General features: G+C 43.6%; 1 protein-coding gene across 4 annotated transcripts in view; it reads right to left on the reverse strand.

The window, feature by feature from the left end:
* The window catches only part of PFKM (phosphofructokinase, muscle), a 44,141-nt gene that overhangs the window by 11,327 nt on the left and 10,191 nt on the right, over nt 1-22,623 (reverse strand). For 3 of the 4 annotated variants that reach the window (XM_079936774.1, XM_079936776.1, XM_079936775.1), the window contains exons 2-6: nt 11,268-11,360; nt 3,676-3,749; nt 2,745-2,822; nt 901-1,090; nt 507-672 (exon numbers count right to left, since the gene is read on the reverse strand). In XM_079936774.1, the coding sequence (XP_079792900.1) occupies nt 507-672; nt 901-1,090; nt 2,745-2,822; nt 3,676-3,749; nt 11,268-11,352 (593 nt within the window). In that variant the 5' untranslated portion in view covers nt 11,353-11,360. Of the gene's footprint in view, nt 1-506; nt 673-900; nt 1,091-2,744; nt 2,823-3,675; nt 3,750-11,267; nt 11,361-14,499; nt 14,545-22,623 lie in introns of those variants that run through there. The other variant, XM_079936773.1, reaches the window with a different exon arrangement.

Here is a 22,623-nt window from a genome sequence, read left to right on the forward strand (position 1 = left end):
GAGCGAAGGGACAAGAATCGGAGGGAGGACTCCACTAACCTTGAATCCTCCAGGACCAACCTGCAGGAGACTGTCACCCGCCCCGCCCTCCCGTTCTCCTGCACTGCTTCCCGAGTCCCTGCCCTTCTGAGCAGCGGCGTAATGGCCACTACTATCTCTGTGACACGGTTGGAGAGGTTTGGGGCTCCCTGGATTTGTCTCAGTCTGGAGACAAATCATTTAGACAAATCATTGTTAATCATTTAGGAGACCCCACAGGTATTAAAGACCTCAGAGCGACACATTTGGACAGTGGGTAGATAGTGGCCAGAGGCAAGTCTTATGGCATCTATAGGGCAGTGCAATTCAGTGCTCTAGGGATAATTTTTAGTTAAAAACAATGTTCTGGTCCCAGAAAACTGGTCACTGTAGTCGCCATAGCTCAAGCACTTTCATCTTCTCTAGTCCCCAGCTGGTTGGTCTGTCCCAGCACCACCCTCCCACGCCTCCTTCCACTGGGCCCTCACCTCTGAGCGGTAGTGGTGATGGCATCTACAATCTCTATGATCCGGTGCAGGGCAGAGTCAGTGCCAATGGTCATGTCAGTGCCGCAAAAGTCGTTGTCAATTGAGCCAACCAGACCCACAATGTTCAGGTACCTGGACTTTGCAGCCTCCTCCGCTGTGATCTTACCTGACAAGGGGAAGCAAAGCAGGAGGCACTGGGTGAGGTCCCTGGCATGCTAGGGAGCAGGTGACTGGAGAGGAAAGGGGCTGCAGCCAATGGCAGCTGTTGACAATGGCAGATAAAAGAGGGCAAAGATGGCCCTCTGTGTCTGGGCAACAATTTTCTTCCATGGGAGGGAAAGGCGGGTGTGTGTGCCCATACGCAGAAACCACACTCACGAGAGCAACGTCTCACCTGATTTCTGGAGGTCGCTCAACAAGTCACTCCACTCAGAGCGGAAGGTGTCGGCCCCGGTGAGGCTGCCGTCACCCCCAATGACGCACAGGTTGGTGATCCCGCGCTTCACCAGGTTGTGGGCAGCTCGGAGCCGGCCCTCTCGTTCCCGAAAGTCCTTGCACCGGGCGCTTCCAATCACCGTGCCTCCCTTTGGGGAAGAGGTGGGAGTCAGCTCCCCAGGTGATGCGGCCAAATTTGGGCTCAACACGCTAAGATTGCCCTATCCCAACGCTGTGATGGGCTGGCATCACCACGTGGCTCCCTAGGAAGTCCCCCGACATCCTGAACAGTCACTGGCCCCTTCTTTCGTGTGTGTGTGGTTTTAAAGTTTTATTCTTCATGAAAAGGATGAATGAAGTTCACATGAGTTTCAAATTCCGGAGTCACGAATACTGACGTTTAACTCTGTTGTCTGAGGGTACGTGACTGTACAAGCTTAGCCATTAATAGAAGACATGCGAGTCCTGATTGCCTCAGACACGTTTCTACTTCACCTGCCTAACTCCTCTGACTGCATTCAAGATTGTTCACTTTATCTTAATTTTCAGCTTGGTTTGCATGGGCCTACCCAGAGCTCTCCCTGTTTTTAACCTCCTTGTAGTTCACTGAGTTGGTTTTTGTTTTGCTTTGTTCTGTTTCTGGCCCCTTCTAAAGGAAGGCGAGATGGTGCTGGCTGAAGTATCACAGGGTCATTCCCATGTTCTGCTACACTTCTTAGAAGACTGCTAAGATGGGCCCATTCCACTGAAGGCTTTGTCACTGTGACTGTCCTAAAGAGAATTAGGAATACACACGTATCTGTAGGCTTCTGAAATAATCTCCATCTTTCCCATCTTAGACGTGTAAGAAGCAGCAGCAGTGACTTCAACAGGGACAAGGCACCGCTAATCCTTTCCCCTTTGCGCCTGGGGATCTGTGTGCTAGTGGGAGGAGCCACAAGACCCAGGCATTCACAGGAAAAACTGCTCTGAATATGGAAAGCCCTAAATCCCCAGGAGCTTGTAGACACCCCAAGAGAGGAAAGTACACTTAGGGTTTTCACAAATCATATGAACTCCTGGCATCCATGACTTCAGGGGTATTGATGGAGAATCCTGGCTCATTCTCAGACCGCTTTATGAAGGCACCATTGCCTGTATAAAACCTTCACAAAGTGCTGCTCATTAAATTTCTTCCCATGGATTTTTTTTTAGGGGATTGAGGTAAAGAATGAGGATACAAATGTAATGTGCAGATTTTTCAGTAAATCAGAAGATGAGTATAGAATGACGTAGAGAAAGTAGCAAAAAGGGCTGTGGATACATCTTAGATTCATCTTAGATTCTTCTTAGATTCTTCTAAGAAATCATCTTAGATTCTTCTTTAAACTCTAAAACGCTCTCTCGGTTCCTTCCTTCCTTAAAAGGTCTGGTATCAGGTCACCTCATCGCCATCACATGAGGACTGGCAAACTTCAGCTCTACTCTGGCTCTGGCTCCAGTCCTCTGGTGAGGTTATTTTCAGGGCCTGACCTTCCCTGTGAGTAGGACCTGTTACGTGCCAGCTCCTCAAGTCTTGCCTCTGACCTTTCTATAAAGAGCAAAGTGTCCTGTGATCACACCCCCAATCCTCATCCCGCCCCAGGAAACCAGGGTGATGTTTTCAAATGTAAAGAGTAAAGGACAAACATAGCCCCTCTCTGGTCACAGAATCCCTTCTTATCAAACCGCATGGCAGGGAATTCAGGAAACCACGAGCCCCAATCCAAGTAGGGGTGAGACAAGAACAGGACAAACACGGGACAGGAATCCTCTGGAACATACCAGCTGAAGCATCATCGAAACACTCTCCCAGGTGGCTTCCCTGATGTTATCTCCACCATCCACCAGGCCTTGATAACCCTGTGGGGTACATTACACCCATTCAGCCTCTGTTAGGCTTCCCCCAAACCCCCAGGATTAAGACCAAGTCCCTGGGAAGAGGTTCTCTGAGAATCAAGTCACCCATTCCGCCTCCCATTACTGACGCCTGGGTGCTCCTGAGAATAACACAGTCCAAGGAAGGAGACGTCAGCTTTTTCAATACCCTCTTCTAGTTTCTCTCATTCTCTAAACATCAGAATGCTCTTCCTAATATTTGATCTTGATTCCTCTTATTTTTGGTTCATCCCATTTCCTCCCAGGGGAACTAGATGACAGATGGTTTTGATAACCAAAAATGGAGGAAGAAAAGAAGGGTACGTTGGAAGGAGAAAGGGAGATAAATGTGACTTGAAAAGATAAGAGACTATAACGTTTGAGAGAAGAAAGGCAGACAGACCTTATGGAAAGAAGAGTGGATAAAGGATGAGAGGAAAAGGAGAGGAGGGAACCAAAGAGGACTTAGAACCTCAGAAAGTAAGGCAAACTGCAGAAACACAGTGGGACTCTAGGGCTCTGTCCCTCCTAGGGCTCTGTCTCTGGATGTATTGAATTTGCTGTGAAATACTAATGCATTTCACCTTCTCTTGGGGGAAGTAAAGGGAGGACAGAGCTACTTCTTACTTTAAATCAAATAGGCAACACGAGGACCCAGCCTGCAGATCCCTGGGACCCACCGTCATTACTGGAGCCCCGAGTGGGGAGGGGTGACTTGTGAAGACAGGGAACCAAGACTAACCAGACACAGCAACGTAACTGGGAGGTAAGGAAAGAGGGTGGGGAGGGGGAGGAGAAACCAGAGAAAGAATAATGGGGAGCAGAGCAGAGAACCAACCTCATGGACAAAGAAGACACGGGCACCAGTATAGATGCCAACTCGAACCACAGCCCTGACAGCAGCATTCATACCTGCAAGGAGGAAAGTGTCAGAGAGAGGTTATCCTAAGAAACGCAGCCCTGGACTCTAGGATCTGAGACAGTCCTTTTCTAAGGCTTTTCTCTGAATCTAGAATCCTCTCATCCAATTCTTCTGGCCTCACCACTAAAGCTGAATTACTTCATTCAATGTTAATATAGCACAAGTTACCTCCATTCCTCTCCCCTCCCCCCCCAAACCCCATCTTTCCTAAGACCTTTCCTTGCCAGGGCAATCTGGGGGATAATAATCCTGAATGCTTATTGTGGGGCTAGATGCTGCTAGATGCTTGTCGATCGCCAACTCATTTAATCCTATCCACAGCTCTGGAGTTGCCTCCATTCTACAGATTTGGAAACTGAAGTTCAAAGAGGTCGAGGTCACAGAGCTGGGACGAGCTCAGCTTTTAATCCAAATCCTAAATGTCTCAACCAACACTGCTGACCTCCATGCTAATCCCAATGTCTGTACAAGGCTTTTCCTTGCCTTCTGCATTGAATCTAGGTATCCAGCTTGTATAGGCTTTTCAGGACAAAGACATGGCTCTCTGGGCTCAGTGACCTGACCATTCACAAGCTGTTCTTGAGCACAACAATTACTGGCCGGCGGATTCCCCCAGTCTCCACACACACACACAGCTTTTTAGTGTCATTGAGTTGGTGTATGTTCCAGTGTGCACCACACACTGAGATTCTCTGGCTCCCAAACTACCAGAAGAGGTTGTGACCGAGTGTGCAGACAGAATTTGTGGAGACTCTATGCTCTCCTTCTCCCGCACTGATCTTCTCCTGTGACCCTGTGTGTAACATGTGTATGAGGAACTTACAAATCACACTGCCAATTTTCCACTGGGAGAAACAATTAGGGATGAAACAGAGAGGAGAGCCTTTCCTCCTTTTCCCATGTGAGTACCATCCTTCTCCTAGTAGCTACTCAATGACAAGAACTCTCTCCCAAGAGTATGGGGAGGAGCTGACCTGTCTCAACACACAACACATGGTTGTGAAGACCTCCACAGTAGAAACGATGCCACTGCTTACTGTGCTCAGCACAGCCTCACTGGTGAGACGTTCCTGGGTCTTGATCCTGGCAACCCTGTCTTACCTTGTAATGTGAGGAGGCGATGCTGCGATGGATCAGCTTCCTGTGAACCACTTTAATCACCCTCCCTCAGATACCCCTGTATACATTACACATTTTTTGTTTCAATCTAAAATCTATTCATAGGGTCCTTAACCCTGCCTGGGGAAATATCATATACCAGTGAGCACTAGAGAAGTCAGTAACTGGAAAAGTCTGCAGCAGCAGACTAAAATCCATGACAAACTACTGCATTATCCAAAGCTATCTGGAATGGAATAGAATCAAAAAGACCAGAATGTCTGTTTGGGGGGTTGGTGTGCTTGCAGGCTGACAAAGGTTGGTATTACATGGCGACAAGCTCCAAATTAAATTGAAGGTTCATTCACTTACTGAACAAATATTTATTAAATACCTCTCATGCTCCTGACACTATGTAGGCACTGGGTATGCATCACGGAATGATAGAGAGTCTGGGGATACAAAGATAAAGGACTCAGGAATGGTCCTCAAGACTTGGGAAGAATTATAGTGTTATTCCAAATTGGATCCATATGGAGGGGATTTGTACAAAGTGCAGGGGGGACAAGGAAAAGGAACATCTACGCTGCCAGGAGGAAGCCGGGGAAGGTGATACAGAAAACACAGCATTTGTCCTGAGGCCTAAAGGATAATTTCCTTTCAAATCTTTTTGCTAGGTGGATGAATTTGGGGAGCGTGTTATAGACAGGAGGAATAGCACAAATAAAGGTTGAGGGTCAAGAAATAACCTTAGGAAATTCAGTATTCTAAAGAATGAAATGTAAAATGATGGCGAGATGAAGCTACACAGATGGGCAGGCACCTGTGTGCCCAGCGAGGAAGTCTGGCTTTTATTCTGAAGGCCAGGGCTTGACTGGGGATCCATGGGTGATAGTTTCAGGGAATCCATGAACCCCATGAAACTATATGAAAATCTTTGTGGGCACAGGCATTTCTTTTGGGAGAAGGTCCACAACTTTCATTTGATTCTTTTTTTTTTTTTTTTTGGCTGCACCGCATGGCATGCGGGATCCTAGTTCCCCGCCGGACCTGGGATCAAACCTGCAGCCCCTTCAGTAGAAGTATGGAGTCTTAACCACTGGACCACCAGGGAAGTCCCTCACTTGATTCTTAAAGGGGTCTGTAACCTTAAAAAAAAGTTGCAAGCAACAGAGAATCTTTGAAGAACTTTGAGAGCGGTGGGACATGATGAGATTTAGGTATCAGAAAGATCACTCTGGCAGCAATGTGAAAGACAGAATGAAAGAGGTGACACTAGGGTTAGATGGCAGCCTAGACAAAAACAATGAGGGCCTAGACTGGGAGAGTGGCATTTAGGACAAAACAGAGATACTGGACAAGAGGTGCCTAGGAAACAGAAGCAACAGGACTTCCATCTAATCGGCCATGTGATTAGATTTCAAGGTGTTGGAGAGGAAGGAGGAGATGTCCCGTGACTGGCTTAGGCCACGGGGAAAACGGTGGTGCAGTTAACTGAGCAGAGGCGGCTTTTGGTTCGGGAAGGTAGGGGTGGGGGTGATATTTATATTTGGATCTGTTGAGTTTGAAGTTCTTGTGGAACATCGATGTGGACTTGGAAGAGACTGTCTCAAGAAAATATGTAAAATTAGAAGGGAAAAGGGCAAGGAATGGAACCCTGAGGAAAACCAACATTGAAGGAATGGGCAGAGAAAGAGGAGTTCCATGATGAAAACTAACACTAACACTAACTAACACTAAACTAAAACTAAAACTAACATGATGAAAACTAACAGGGGTTCCATGATGAAAATTAACTAGCAAGAAAGGCAAGAGGAGAACCAGGACTTAGCAATGTCTTGGAAGCCAAAGGAGACAGTTTCAAGAAGTGGGAACATTGCCAAATGCTTCTGATAATTGATCTAAGGTGAGGACGAGAAGGTTGGGCTTGCCAACAAGAGGTCATTGGTGAGCAATGATGTCAAAACTTACCTCATACAGAGTGACGTAAGTCAGAAAGAGAAAAACAGATACTGTATGCTAACACATATATATGGAATCTTAGAAAAGAAAAAAAGAAGGTTCTGAAGAACCTAGGGTCAGGACAGGAATAAAGACGCAGACATAGAGAATGGACTTGAGGACACAGGGAGGGGGAAGGGTAAGCTGGGACGAAGTGAAGAGAGTGGCATGGACATATATACACTACTAAACGTAAAATAGATAGCTAGTGGGAAGCAGCCACATAGCACAGGGAGATCAGCTCCGTGCTTTGTGATGACCTAGCGGGGTGGGATAGGGAGGATGGGAGGGAGACGCAAGAGGGAGGGGATATGGGGATATATGTATATGTATAGCTGATTCACTTTGTTATAAAGCAGAAACTAACACACCATTGTAAAGCAATTATACTCCAATAAAGATGTTAAAAAAAAAAAAAGAAAACTTACTTATGACATCACTAAGGCAAAGCCCCATGAAGTCTAGAAGTCTAATTGAAGGACTTAAACGAATCAAAACAAAAATCTGTAAAGGAAGGGGGCTTCTCAGAAGCTTTAGGAAAAGCCTGTGTGTATGAAAAGGTTAGAGTCAACACAAAGCCATCAGTGCTTTAGGGAAGATGAATAAACTCAAAAAGATCAGAACAGATACGAAACTATTGTTTGTTTATTTATTTTCTAGACTTTCACAAGGCCTATGGAATTCTCTTTCGGATACCTGGAGTCCCGGAGTATATATCTGTAATCTTAAGAAGTAAGGAAAAAACCTTCTGAAACATATAGGCTGGAATGCTGTTTCCTGCTCTGGATGTGAGCAAGAGTAGGGGAGAAAACATTTAAGGAAAACAAATCACTTAAAAGGTTTTAAGTGTAAAGCAAACAACAGATGGTGGACAGGAAATATCCAAATCCATTGGGCAGAAGAGAAATCCCATAAGAAGATTCTCTTTTCTCCTCCCTCTGCCTTCTCACTTCAACCGTATCAACCTCCAGAGGTCATCCTTCCTGCCTCTGAATTGGATATCTGAGTGTTTCCCTAGAAATCAAGTTTTAGGACCCCTTTTGTGCCTCTGTGCCTGTGTCTCAAACCCCTAGTTCCCTAGAAATCACAGACTGGGCTGTATAGATAGCTTACACTAGAAAGTCCCAGCAATTCTTTTTTTTTTTTTTTTTTTTTTTTTTTTTGCAGTTCGCGGGCCTCTCACTGTTGTGGCCTCTCCTGCTGCGGAGCACAGGCTCCGGACGCGCAGGCTCAGTGGCCATGGCTCACGGGCCCAGCCACTCCGCGGCATGTGGGATCTTCCCGGACCGGGGCACGAACCCGTGTCCCCTGCATCGGGAGGCGGACCCCCAACCACTGCGCCACCAGGGAAGCCCCCCCAGGAATTCTTTGGGCTCTCCTACTTAACATCACTGGCCTCTTCTGGTCCCAGGCCAGTCTTTGGCTGCTCCATGTTGCCCTAAATAACCCTCTATGAGCAGCTGTCTGACTTATTAGAAGCAAGATGAAGGATAAGATTACAGGCACCATCCAGTGGGTACTCTGGGTACAGCCAGGAGGGGCTCTGGAGAGCATCAGACGCACATACTTTGGAGTCTCCAATTACAGCCTGTTGGGAAGAGGCTTTAGGGAGAACTAGGGGTGATGGGCCCCTATGACATGAGATAGAAGAAGAAACAATGTATGACTTGGTCACTACCTTTTTGCTGAAAAGTTTCTTTCTACCCTAACTGAACATTAAATAAGAAATAAAGGACATGAGGAGCAAATGTTTGTTAGATGTGAATTATACTTTCTGATGGACATGCAATTAAAAATTGTAAATCCTACAACAGCAATCCAGAGAGGGAATAGAATCCTCCTCCTATGAACCTTTAAAAATAGGATAAACATGCATTTGGAATGGACTGCCTGTCTGGAGACAGAGGGATAGAGTAGATGACTGTGGTCCTCTCCAGCAGAATATGCCGGTTTCATAAGGCCAAATGTAGCATGGTTTTAAGAGGACTGGACCACTTCTGGGCTGGAAAGGGAGTTAGGATTTGGTATCTAATCAGCCCAGTTTCTGAGTTCAGGATGTCTGATTCCTGGCCACTCTTCTACTTTAAGAGGTTACTAGCCTTGCTAAGTTCAGGGAATGACAGAGCTGAGGCCCCTCTTGATCTTACAGAGCCCAAACTCACTTTCCCATGTGTCCCACAGCCTCTAGGGAAAAACCTTTCTGTGCCCTTTCCCTATGAGAACTAGGGCCCCTCAAACCCATCTCCAGGAAGGTCACTTATGCATTTGAGCTGCTCTCTCAGTTGGGACCTCTCAGCCCTACTTTGAGTTTTCTGTTTTGCTTCCTTCCTCCCTAGAATTCCATCCTCTACCGCTCTCAGTCCCTACTGACATGCACCTGTGATGTTATGGGGATTCACAGTGGGGTGTTTCCCTGGGTACACTGTGCCTGTCACAGAATCCCATAGGCATCAGTCCAGTTGGGCCCTCCAGAAATGAGCTTATCAATAGCCCCTGCCTCCACAGAAGACGATCCTTCCCTTAAAGTGGGTGATGGGCATCTCTAGAATAAGAGGGTCTCTCTGCTTAGGATCAGAAGCTGAGAGGGCTCTGCTGCTCTTGGACCCACATTAAATCTTAGACCTTTTTTTTTTTTTTAGCCTCTTTCCCTTTCCAGGAAGCTCTACTTTTTCATAAATGCAGAACTCTGTGTGCTCCATCTGGAGTTTTTAGCAGGCTCTCACTTCCCCTAACCTGACAATCCAATTCCACAGGCCATCCTACCAAGGCTTTAGGATCAACACTCAGAGTTCCTGTTGAAGAACTCATTATTGGCATGGGATTCTTTGCAGGAGAGGAGAGAGAAGCAACAGAAGCCAGGGCAGCAGTGTCTACAGCCTCAAGGAGGGCTCTGCATTCCTAACCTGGCTCCTATTCCTAAACTCAGGCCTCTGTGCCCTCCTTCCTGTCTCCTCATTAGAGCGTTCTCCTGTTCATAATACATATCACAGTTATAAACATTAGTTTAAAATATACTTAAAGTCTCGCTTAACTAATATATTAATAAGAAGGATCATAAGAGCAAAGATGGTGTGTGACTTTTCCACTGATGTAGCCTTAGTGCCTACCATCCTGTTTGGCACACAGCAGATGCTCAACAATTCACTTTTTATTTAATTAGTAATGCATTTATTGCATCATGTACTATTCTAAGCACTTTACTTAAATGAAGAGTTCAGTTTCTTGAAATCTATCTTTTTCATGAACTTTTCCCTGGTTAATCCAACCAACGCCTATCATTTCATTACGTAAGTGGATTCTACTTGGTTAAGACACACTTGATTATTTTTATTTATGTGCCTTACGTAAGAATTCTAGTAATGTATGATATCTTTCCTCATTAAAGTTCCCGAAGGAAATCAACTTCTCCACAACACACAGGACAGGGCACTATACAAAGTGGGTGCTTGACACAAAGTCTAGGAAAGCCTAGGGAGAGTGGAGCAGAGGGAAGGGGAGGCTAGCTGAGATCCCCTTCTTTCTCTCTTTTTCTCATCACAGTCTCCATGTCCTAGTATCCCTTTCAAAGAAATTCTGCCTCTCTTCAACACATCACAAATTACGATATACAAGAACGTACATCAAAGCGGGAAAACAGTAAAAATAAATAAATAATAAATTGAGGAAAAAAACACCACATCCCCTATCTGCCACTTCATCTTTCCATATACCTGATATTTCTGACTCCTAGGTTTCTTGGACTCAACCCAGAGACGGTTCTCTCTGGCTTTGCTTTCTGCCTCACCCCCTTGGATATGTACTGATTAACTGCTGCTGTTCCATCTGTTCAAGGGTTAAAGGAATGGAAGGGGAAGAAAGGCCAGAGAATGACAGAATGACGCAGAAGTGTGCCTAGTAGAAGGAACTGTGCTGTAAGAGTGAGGCACCTAACCCTGGACAGTGCAGGAGCTCTGCAGACGTCAGAACTGGTACCTGAAGATTCACTAGGGCCCACCAAATACCAATGCCAAATCTCCTCCTTTCCCCATCATTTCCAACGTACTTGAAGTGAATCCACCTACCGCCCCCTCAACAATTTTATCTCTTTAGTCTATTTCTTTCCAATGTTTCTTGAGAAAACACCAGTTTTCTAGGTACCAAAGGACCAAATGGTCCCAAATCTTCAGAGAAACTTGGAAAGATGATTTATGGAGACTTAAGTAAATAAAAGTGGAGCAAATGAAATCCAAAAGCACTTGTGGACTTAGACCTGACAGAGTTTTAGGGAAGCCCAAGGTTCCAGTGTGAATCTACAGCAGGAGGATCTTCAGGAGGATAGTTCTGTTCTACAGGCTAGGGAAGTGAGGAAACTCAAGGCAGCCTCCAAGCCACGGCTTTCGTCTCCCCCCAAGCTGGGCCCTCCTCCTTACCTTGGGCATCGCCACCGGAGGTTAACACGGCGATGGCTTTGCCAGCCCCAAGGGTTTTGGCTGCATGGTGCTCTTCATGGGTCATGATCCACTCTAGAATTCAAGAGAATGGCCAGTTAAGACACAGCGGGATCAAGGTGCTATGAGCTCAGGGGATGATGGCTCTGTTAGACTGGCTACAGCCACCTCAGTCAGGCTCTCCCGCTGCACTGAGTCTGAGCTTTGCAGCCTGGGATCTTTGGACTTCCTCCAGAAGAGAGCCACACCCCACAGAGTGACAAGCTGAAATGTCACAGAAATCAAGCCCAAGACTGCAAAAGTACTCGCTAATCCCTCCCACCCCAATTGGAGCCTATTTGGAGAATGAGCTAAGGTCAAGGAGAAGGGTGGGCAACTGAACAGAAATGAGAAAGGAAAAAGTTAAGTTAGCCTCAAAGATTCCTCCCTTTTAATGAAGGGAAGGGCTGTTGCAGCGGATAGGAATCAGATGAGGCTTGGGGCACTGAAAACTAGCAAAGTGGAAGCAGAAAAGCAAGGGCAGGGTGGGTTATGGTGCAGATTAGGGTCGGGTGTGATGGAATTGGGCTAAGCTAGAACAGGAGTTTGAGGTATAGAGGCACATTGGAGCTCGGGCAAAATAATGGTTCAGGCTCAGGAATGGTTAGGGACTTGCTCTGGCTTTTCCCATCCCTCTCAGGGTCTCTGCCTCCTAACCATCTCTTGATCCTTTATCTTCAGGCCTTGTTCCTCACACTAAATACTATCAAATGGGAAAAGTAACACAAAATCACTGCCACATATACACAGATATGTACACGTGACATGTGAACACCTTCATATTTTTGTCTTTAGGTCTTCTCTCTCTCAAAGGAAAACAAAAGACCTACTTTTGTATCCATAAAAATGCCAATGGAATCATCACTCTCCCAGTTATCTGGGCTAAAATCTGTTATTTTTAAAATTTATCTCCTCTTTACTCTCAGAATCAAAACGGTTACCAAACCCTATTATTCTTCCTTCTTATTATCTTCCCTTATCCTTCTCTTCCTTTCTGTCCTCACTGCCTCTTTCCACCTGAATTGCTTATTACAATAGCTGGTCTCCCTCTGCTTGTGCTTCCCTTCTCCACTCTATTTGAGACACAAAATAAACCTCCATGGGAAGGTCATAGGCCCCTGAGGCCTCGGTGGAGGGAGGATTCATTCACACCAACAGGAGCTGATGACCTTTAAATACAGCTCATGTTTCTGCTGTGAACCCAGGGCAATCAGGGTAGCTGCTGATAAAGACATAGGTCACATCCACATACAGATCCACACACATGCCAATAAAATACATGCAATGAGACACTCATGAAGAAAAACATACAGAAACACACATAGTGCTGTTAACAAACACAGATTCACAGACATGCTACATATAATCAGTGCTGACAGATAAACCCAAACTTTTTGGGTCGGCATTCAAACTTCCATGATCTAACTCTTGCCTAGAGTTTCAACCTTTGCTCCCATGAATTCTCTGCTCCGTTATCACCTGAACATTTCTTTGTTCCTCCCCACTTTTGTGCCTGTGCACACTGCATCACTTGTCCGGAAGGCCACCCTGGTTCTTTCCACAGATCAATATCCTACTCCATTATTTAAGGCCCGTCCTAGTCACATCCCTGTTAAACCTATTAAGCCCTCACTGATTACCACAGGTCAAGGAGGGCTTCTTTCTGGACCTCCTCTAATCACATATTGTCTGAAACCAGATCATTCACTTAGCACTTAATTACTACTTTATGTGATAGTTTAATTGCTTCTTACTTACTGGAAAGGTTGGACTAGATAAGGAGTCAGCAAACTGCAGCCCATGGGCCAAATCAAGCCCTTCTAATGTTTTTGTATGGCAGCAAACTAAGAAAAGTCTTTACATTTTAAGTGGTGGAAAAAACAATTCCATGACATGTGAAAATTATATGAACTCCAGATTTCAGTGCTCATACCACTCACATTGTTTTGCATATTATCTATGGCTGCTTTTGTGCAGAAGAGATTATTGTGACAGAGACCTGATAGCCTGCAAAGCCTAAAACATTTACTATCTGGCCTTTAACCGAAAAAGTTTGCAGACACCTGGACTAATGATTGCTAAAGTCATTTCCCCAACTAGACTGAAAACTCCTTGGGGGGGGGGCGGGTGGATCATGTTCATTTTTTAAACTCTCCCACGGCCTACCAAAGCCTAAAGAAGTCTATGCACATAAGAACAGGAGTTCAATAAACTCTTATCGAAAGCACTAGTGAACTGACAAACAACAGGAAATGCACACAAATATAGAAAAATTTTAAAATATGCTTGGATACAGATGTACTTCTATATCCCCTTACTTCTAACACATACAGATACAAATAGGACCTAAGAAAGAAGATAGTGACAAACAGTGAGAGGAATACAAACACACATAGATAGAAACACTCTCCTATTTAACCAGAGTGTTCCTGTGCAAATTTCTGCAGTTCTCAAAAAAAAGAAAGACTAAGTGGTTGCAAATAGGAAGGCAAAATTTTGGAAAGAAGAGAACAAAACATGTGAGTACTATGCTGATCCCTTTTTCCCTGAGTTTTTTTCTTCTCAGCCACTCTGGGAGCTCATCACTGGCAGAAACCCATACAGGGATCTTCCACCCACAGAGGCTTCAGTGAGGGAGAGAATTCATCATAAACGGGGAAGGTTAGGAGTGCGGACCGGCAAAATACAGCTCAAATTCTTCTTCTGCACCTCTATGTTATAGAAGCACCAGTCACAGATATGCAAGCGGATTCATGAATAAACAGATCAACAGTGACACACGTAGAAACAGATATGTTAAAACCTATATATAAAATCACAGGTGCGGAGATAAGCACGCGGGAGAGAGAAATACTGGAGTGGCAGCATTCTAGGTGCACTGATTTGAGCTGGACGAGTGCCAGGGTAGGAGTCGGGCAGCCGAGGGCCACTAGGTCCGAATACCACCCACCCATCCGTGATTTCCAGGCAAAGGGGCAGTGCGTGCAAGCCGAGCGAAGGGGCCAGGATTCTTCACCCATCCCCCGCCTCAGCTCCTTCTTCTGATGCTATGCCACCTCTTTTTTTCCCTTCTGCTCCTTTCTGTTCTCCCCACCGCCTCCTCCCAGCACGTTCATTCCCACCTCGCTCTCAGCTTTCCCCCTCGCTCTTTACCCAAGGGCCCCTCTTGCCTTACAGTCTTAGCTCTCCTCCGCCCGGTCTTCCTTGCAGATTGTCCTTGGGGAAGGGGGGAGGGGAGCTTGGCGAACACGGGGAGGAGCCAGGTGGAGGCAACAGGGGAGGGGAAAGAGGAGAGCCTTTCCAGCCTCCACTAAGCTGATGCTGGCCCGGAGGCTCCGCCTCCTCCTGGTCGCTTTTCTCCTCCCCTTCCCCCTCCCGCTAAGAACACAGCTCAAATGTGACACCGGCTTAGTCTCTTCACTCCGCAGAGGGTTCTGGAGTCCCCGCATCTATCTCGGGAGCCATCAGCTCCTGTGTACAGTGGGAATCAGAATTTATTTAGTTGCTTCCCTTGTTGTCATCAGAGACACTTTTTTTCCGAGCGGGGGCTGCCTGAGACTCCTTGCATTCAAACATCCTCCGCAGCCAATAATAAGCCTCCCTCTCTGGCCCTATCCATTGTCTCCCACCTCTATCACTCTTTGAACAAACATTTATTGCAAGTCTGTGTGCCAGGTTTTGTATTAGGTTCTGAGAGATGAAAAGACAAGTGAAACAGAATCCCTGCCCTTGAGGAACATTGATCACTGGTATTTTCTATGGAGGGACCTCAAAAACTCCTTTTACATTTACGTACCTTTCTCAGAGAAAATACGGAGAAGCTACCTAGGAATGAGAGTACTAAGAGGCAAGACCCCTGCCCTGATAGCCTCATTCTGAAGACTGCACTAGAAGCGGGTGCAGGATTCTGATAGTGAACCAAGCATATCTGTTGGGCTACAAAGCAAACAGAATCCATTCTGGGAACATAGGTCCAATACTACCACAGCAAGAGGTGCAACCTTTACTCAGATCCTCTTTACTCTTTCCACTGCTCCACCCATGCCTTGTTTCATTGCCTCTCCACAGTCATCTCTCATCTCCTTGCTGTTTCTACTGCCCTTCCTCTTGCTTTCTTTCGTCTCTGCACCTGCACATTCTACAAACAATAAGAATGCAAGTGACTAGGAGATAAAACCATGTGACTACACAAAATTAACTTTTGTACTGCAAATGATACCATCAAGAAAGTGAAAAGACGGGGCTTCCCTGGTGGCGCAGTGGTTAAGAATCTGCCTGCCAATGCAGGGGACACGGGTTTGAGCCCTGGTCCGGGAAGATCCCACATGCCGCGGAGCAACTAAGCCCGTGCGCCACAACAACTGAAGCCCGCGCACCTAGAGCCCGTGCTCCACAACAAGAGAAGCTACCGCAATGAGAAGGCCGCACACCGCAACGAAGAGTAGCCCCCGCTCGCTGCAACTAGAGAAAGCCCACGCGCAGCAAAGAAAACCCAACACAGCCAAAAATAAAAACAAACAAATAAATAAATTTATTTTTAAAAAAAAAGAAAGTGAAAAGACAACCCATGGAATGGGAGAAAATATTTGCAAATCATATATCTGATAAAGGACCAGGTATCGAGAATATGTAACTCTGGCAACCCAACAATAAAAAGATAACCGAATTTAAAACTGGACAAAAGATCTGAACAGATACCTCACCAAAGAAGACAGAAGATGGCAAATAAGCATATAAAATGATGCTCAACATCATATATCATTAGGAACCACAAATTAAAACAGAGACACCACTACAATCTATTAGAATGAAAAAAAAAAACTGACAATACCAAATACTGACAAGAATGTGGAGCAACAAAGAACTCTCATTCTTTGTTGGTGCAAATGCAAAATGGTACAGTCACTTTAAAAGATAGTTTTGCAGTTTCTTACAAAGCTAAATATAGTATTACCATATGATCCAGCAATCACACTCCTAAATATTTACACAAATGAGTTGAAAACTATATCCATACAAAAACCTGCACATGAGTGTTTACAGCAGCTTTCATAAGTGCCAGAAACTGGAAGCGACCAAAATGCCCCTCAAAAGGTGAATGGATAATCAAACTGTGGTACATCCATACTGTGGAATATTGCAATTAAAAAAAAAAAATGACCCGTCAAGCCAAGAAAAGACATGGAGGAAGCTTAAATACAAACTTAGTGAAATAAGCCAGTCTGAAAAGGCTACGTATGTATGATTCCAACTATATGACATTCTGGAAAAAGTGAAACTATAAAGACAGTGAAAAGATCAATGGTTGCCAAGGGCTTGGAGTAGAGATGGAGCAACAGATAGGCAGAACACAAGGCATTTTTAGGGCAGTGAAACGATTCTGTGTGATGCTCTAATGGAGGATACATGACATTATGTATCTGTCAAAAGTTACAGAACTGTACAACACAAAGAGTAAACCCTAGTGTAAACTATGGACTTTAATCAATTATAATGTATCAATATTGGTTCAACAATTGTAACAAATATGCCACACCACTGCAAGATGTTAATAATAGGGGAAACCGAGGAGAAAACAGAGAGGATATATGGAAACTCTCTGTGCAATCTGCTCAATTTTCTGTAAGCCTAAAACTTCTCTAACAAATAAAGTCTATTAATTTCAAAAATATATTCTGTTCAATGAAATATCAAATAAAATTGTGATATTAAAAAAATGGGCAATGGTTTGAATAGACATTTATCTAAAGAAAATATACAAATAACCAATAAGTACATAAAAGGCACTTTCTTTTTTTGAAGATTATTATTAATTCAATTTCTTTAATACATATAGGCATATTCAAATCATCTGTTTCTCCTTGTGTGAATTTTGGCAGATTGTGTCTTTCAAGGGATTGGTCTTTTCCATCTAGGTTATCAAATTTGTAGGCATAGAGTTGTTCATAGTATTTCTGTATTATACTTTTAATTTCCATGGGATCTGTAGTGATGTCCCCGCTTTCATTTTGGGTATTAGTAATCTGTGTCCTCTTTCTTTTCTTCTTAGTTACCCTAGCTAGGGATTTATTAACGTTATTGATCTTTTCAAAGAACCAGCTTTTGGTTTCATTAATTTTCTCTGTTGATTTCTTGTTTTCAATTTTATTGACTTCTGCTCTAATTCTTTTGGGTTTTTTTTCCTGCTTACTTTGGATTTAATTTACTCTTCACCTATAGTTTCCCAAGATGGAAACATAGGGAACTATAAGAGATTTAGATCATCTTCTTTTCTGATATATATATCCAAGGCTATAAATTTCCCTCTAAGCACTGCTTTCTCTGTATCCAACAAATTTTAATAAGTTGTGTTTTTCATTTAGTTCACAATATATTTAAATTCCCTTGAGATTTTTTCTTTGACTCATGCGTTATTTAGAAGGATGTTGTTTAATCTCCAAGTATTGGGGGATTTTCCAGTTATCTTTCTGTTATTGATTTCTAGTTTAGTTCCACTGTGGTCTGAAACCAGCCATTGTATAATTTCTGTTCTTTTAAATTAGTTAAGATGTTTTTTATAGCCCAGAATGTGGTCTAGCTTGGTAAATATGTTATCATGTATGTATGAATGTATGAATGAATATGTATGGGTGAATCATGTGACCCTGAGAAAAATTTATATTTGGCTGTTGTTGGATGAATTGTTTTTTACGCTTTTTTCCTGGTAATTGATTTCTAATCTCATAGCATTGTGGTCGGAAAAGATGCTTGATACGATTCCAATTTTCTTAAATTTACCAAGGCTTGATTTGTGACCCAAGATGTGATCTATCCTGGAGAATGTTCCGTGTACACTTGAGAAGAAACTGTAATCTGCTGTTCTTGGATGGAATGTCCTATAAATATCAGTTAAATCTATCTGGTCTATTTTGTCATTTAAAGCTTGTGTTTCCTTATTAATTTTCTGTCTGGATGATCTGTCCATTGGTTAAAGTCTCCCACTATTATTGTGTTACTGTCAATTTCCTCTTTTAAAGCTGTTAGCATTTGCCTTATGTATTGATGTGCTCCTATGTTGGTGCATATATATTTATAATTGTTATATCTCCTTCTTGGATTGATCCCTTGATCATTATGTAGTGGCCTTCCTTGTCTCTTGTAACATTCTTTATTTTAAAGTCTATTTTATCTGATATAATTATTACTCCAGATTTCTTTTGATTTCCATTTGCATTTTCTATCCCCTTTCAGTCTGTATGGGTCCCTAGGTCTTCAGTGGGTCTCTTGTAGACAGCATATATAAAGGTCTTGTTTTTGTATCCATTCAGTAAGCCTGTGTCTTTTGGTTGGAGCATTTAATCCATTCACATTTAAGGTAATTATCGATATGTATGTTCCTATTACCATTTTCTTAATTGTTTTGGGTTGGTTTTTGTAGGTCCTTTTCTTCTCTTGTGTTTACCACTTAGAGAAGTTCCTTTAGCGTTTGTCGTAGAGATGGTTTGGTGGTGCTGAATTCTGTTAGCTTTTGGTTGCCTGTAACGTTTTTGATTTCTCCGTCGAATCTGAATGAGACCCTTGCCGGGTAGAGTAATCTTGGTTGTAGGTTCTTCCCTTTCATCACTTTAAATATATCGTGCCACTGCCTTCTGGCTTGTAGAGTTTCTGCTGAGAAATCAGCTGTTAACCTTATGGGAGTTCCCTTGTATTTTTCCCTTGTTGCTTTTAATAATTTTTGTCTTTAATTTTTGTCAATTTGATTACTATGTGTCTCAGAGTGTTTCTCCTTGGGTTTATCCTGCCTGGGACTCTCTGCGCTTCCTGGACTTGGGTGGCTATTTCCCTTCCCATGTTAGGGACGTTTTCGACTATAAGCTCTTCAAATATTTTCTCGGGTCCTTTCTCTCTCTCTTCTCCTTCTGGGACCCCTATGATGCAAATGTTGGTGTGTTTAAAGTTGTCCCAGAGGTCTCTTTGGCTGTTTTCTTTTTTTTTTTCTTTATTCTGTTCCACGGCAGTGAATTCCACCATTCTGCCTTCCAGGTCACTTATCCGTTCTTCTGCCTCAGTTATTCTGCTATTGATTCCTTCTAGTGTATTTTTCATTTCAGTTATTGTATTGTTCATCTCTGTTTGTTCTTTAATTCTTCTAGGTGTTTGTTCTTTAATTCCTCTAGGTCCTTGTTACACATTTATTGCATCTTCTCGATCTTTGCCTCCATTCTTTTTCCGAGGTCCTGGATCATCTTCCCTGTCATTATTCTGAATTCTTTTTCTGGAAGGTTGCCTATCTCCACTACATTTAGTTGTTTTTCTGGGGTTTTATCTTGTTCCTTCATCTGGTACATAGTCCTCTGCCTTTTCATTTTATCTGTCTTTCTGTGAATGTGGTTTTTGTTCCATAGGCTGCAGGATTGTAGTTCTTGCTTCTGCTGTTTGTCCTCTGGTGGATGAGGCTATCTCAGAGGCTTGTGCAAGCTTCCTGATGGGAGGGACTGGTGGTGTGTTGCTCTGGTGGGCAAAGCTCAGTAGAACTTTAATCTGCTTGTCTGCTAATGGGTGGGGCTGAGTTCCCTCCCTGTTGGTTGTTTGGCCTGAGGCAACCCAGCACTGGAGGCTATAGGCTTTTTTGGTGGGGCTATCCAGGAGGGCTCATGCCAAGGAATATTTCCAAGAAATTCTGCTGCCAGTGTCCCTGTCCCCAAGGTGAGCCACAGCCACCCCCCATCTCTGCAGGAGACCCCCCCAACCCTACCAGGTAGGTCTAGTTCAGTCTCCTGCGGGGGTCACTGCTCCTTCCCCCTGGGTCCTGGTGCACACACTACTTTGTGTGTGCCCTCCAAGAATGGAGTCTCTGTTTCCCCCAGTCCTGTTGAAGTCCTGCAATCAAATACCTCTAGACTTCAAAGTCTGATTCTCTGGGAATTCCTCTTCCTGTTGCCAGACCCCCAGGTTGGGAAGCCTGATGTTGTGCTCAGAACATTTACTCCAGTGGTGGACTTCTGTGGTATAATTGTTGTCCAGTTTGTGAGTCATTCACCCAGCGGTTATGGGATTTGATTTTATTGTGACTGTGCTCCTCCTACCATCTCATTGTGGCTTCTCCTTTGTCTTTGGATGTGGGGTATCTTTTTTGGTGAGTCCCAGTGTCTTCCTATCAACTGTTCAGCAGTTAGTTGTGATTCTGGTGTCTCGTAAGAGGGTGTGAGTGCATGTCCTCTATTCCGCCATCTCGGACCAATCTTTGGATGAATTGTTGATGTCAGTAATATTCAGTTCATTGATGGCATTGAGTTTAACTATGTCTGTACTTATTTTCTGTATGCTACGTCTGTCCACTCCTGAAAGATGCTGAAGTCTCCATTTCTGATAGTCAATTCATCTATTTCTCCTTTTAGTTCTATCAGTTTTTGCCTCATGTAGTTTGATGCTGTGTGTTAGGCACATAGACATTAAGAATTATTATATCTTCTTGGAGAATTGAGCCCTTTATCATTATGTAATGCCCTTTTTCAACCCTGGTAACTCTTTGAAGTCTGCTCTGTCTAAAATTAAAATTATCCTGCTTTCTTTGATTAGTGTTAGCATGGGATATTTTTCTCCATCCATTTACTTTTTATCTATAGATATCTTTATATTTAAAGTGGGTTTTTTTTGTAGATAACACATAGATGGCTCATGTTTTCAGATCAACTCTGACAATCTGTCTTTTAATTGGTACATTTAGACCACTGACATTTAAAATGAGTATTGGATTAATATCTACCATATTCATTACCATTTTCTATTTGTTGTCCTGTTCTTTGTTCCTATTTTTGTCTTCCACTCTTTTTCTGCCTTTTGTAGTTTTACCTCAGTATTTTATGTGACTATTTTCTCTCCTTTCTTAGCATATCAGTAATACCTTATCACTTCTTTTAGTGGTTGCCCTAGAGTTTGCAATATACATTTGCAACTAATTCAAGTTTTAAATAATACTATTTCTGAAGATTTCCATCTCTCTGCTTACATTGCTTGTCTGTCCTTGCATGCTATCTATTTTATCCATTAGAACCCTTAGCACATTAATCATAGGTGTTCAAAATTTCTGGTCTGATAATTCCAACATCACTGCCACGTTTGGTTCTGATGTTTGCTCTGTCTCTTCAAATTGTGTTTTTTTGCCTTTTTATATGCCTTATAACTTTTTCTTGGCAGCCAGACATGACATACTAGATAAAAGAAAATGGACTTGAGGATATGGGGAGGGCGAAGGGTGAGCTGTGACAGGGCGAGAGAGAGTCATGGACATGTACACACTAACAAACGTAAGGTAGATAGCTAGTGGGAAGCAGCCGCATGGCACAGGGATATCAGCTCAGTGCTTTGTGACCGCCTGGAGGGGTGGGATAGGGAGGGTGGGAGGGAGGGAGACACAAGAGGGAAGAGATATGGGAACATATGTATATGTATAACTGATTCACTTTGTTATAAAGCAGAAACTAACACACCATTGTAAAGCAATTATACTCCAATAAAGATGTTAAAAAAAAAAAAAAGAAAGTGCTGTAAATAGGCCTTAATGATGTGGTCTTAAATATGGAGGGAGGGAAAGCATACTACAGTCCTACAGTTAGATTTCAGTCTTTTACAGTGCCTATGCCTCTGGACTATGAATTTCACAAGTGTTTCTTGCATTTTTTTCCTCCCTACCCCCCTTAGGTGGGGTAGGACAGCTAGAGTGGGCTGGAGTTGGGTATTTCCCTTCCTCAGGTCAGTTAGACTCTGATAACTTACCCCAGTAAGTTAGGCTCTGGTTAACTAGCTTCTCCTGAAGGCAGGCCTTGTTAAGAAGAATAAAGTACTCTTGTAACAGGCAGGAACAAATCTGACTCCATATTGGATCTATTTCTTTTACTTTAACCTTTGTAGTCTATTCCTTTTGCTACAAGTCAGTCACTAACGGGATGTTGCTTATAAGCTTAAATTATACATAATGGTCCATCTCTGAGAACCCTGCCTCCCATATAATGAACGTTAAGCTAATATACTTTGTTTACCTTACAGGAAACCTTCTGACCAGGTTCACCTGTGAATGGCTGCAGGGAGGAAGAAATGAACACATGTAGGAACCAGGACTTTACCCCCCTTTTAGTATAAAAGAAGCCTGAATTCTAACTCAGGGAAGATGGTTTTTGGGGACACTAATCTACCATCTTCTCAGTCTGCTGGCTTTCCAAATAAAGCTGCTATTCCTTGCCCCAACAACTCATCTCTCAATTTACTGGCTTGTCATGAGTAAGGCAGTACAACCTTGGACTTGGTAGCACTCTGGTTTAGT

The sequence above is a fragment of the Stenella coeruleoalba genome (genome assembly GCF_951394435.1).
Source record: "Stenella coeruleoalba genome assembly, chromosome: 11".
NCBI lineage: Eukaryota > Metazoa > Chordata > Mammalia > Artiodactyla > Delphinidae > Stenella > Stenella coeruleoalba.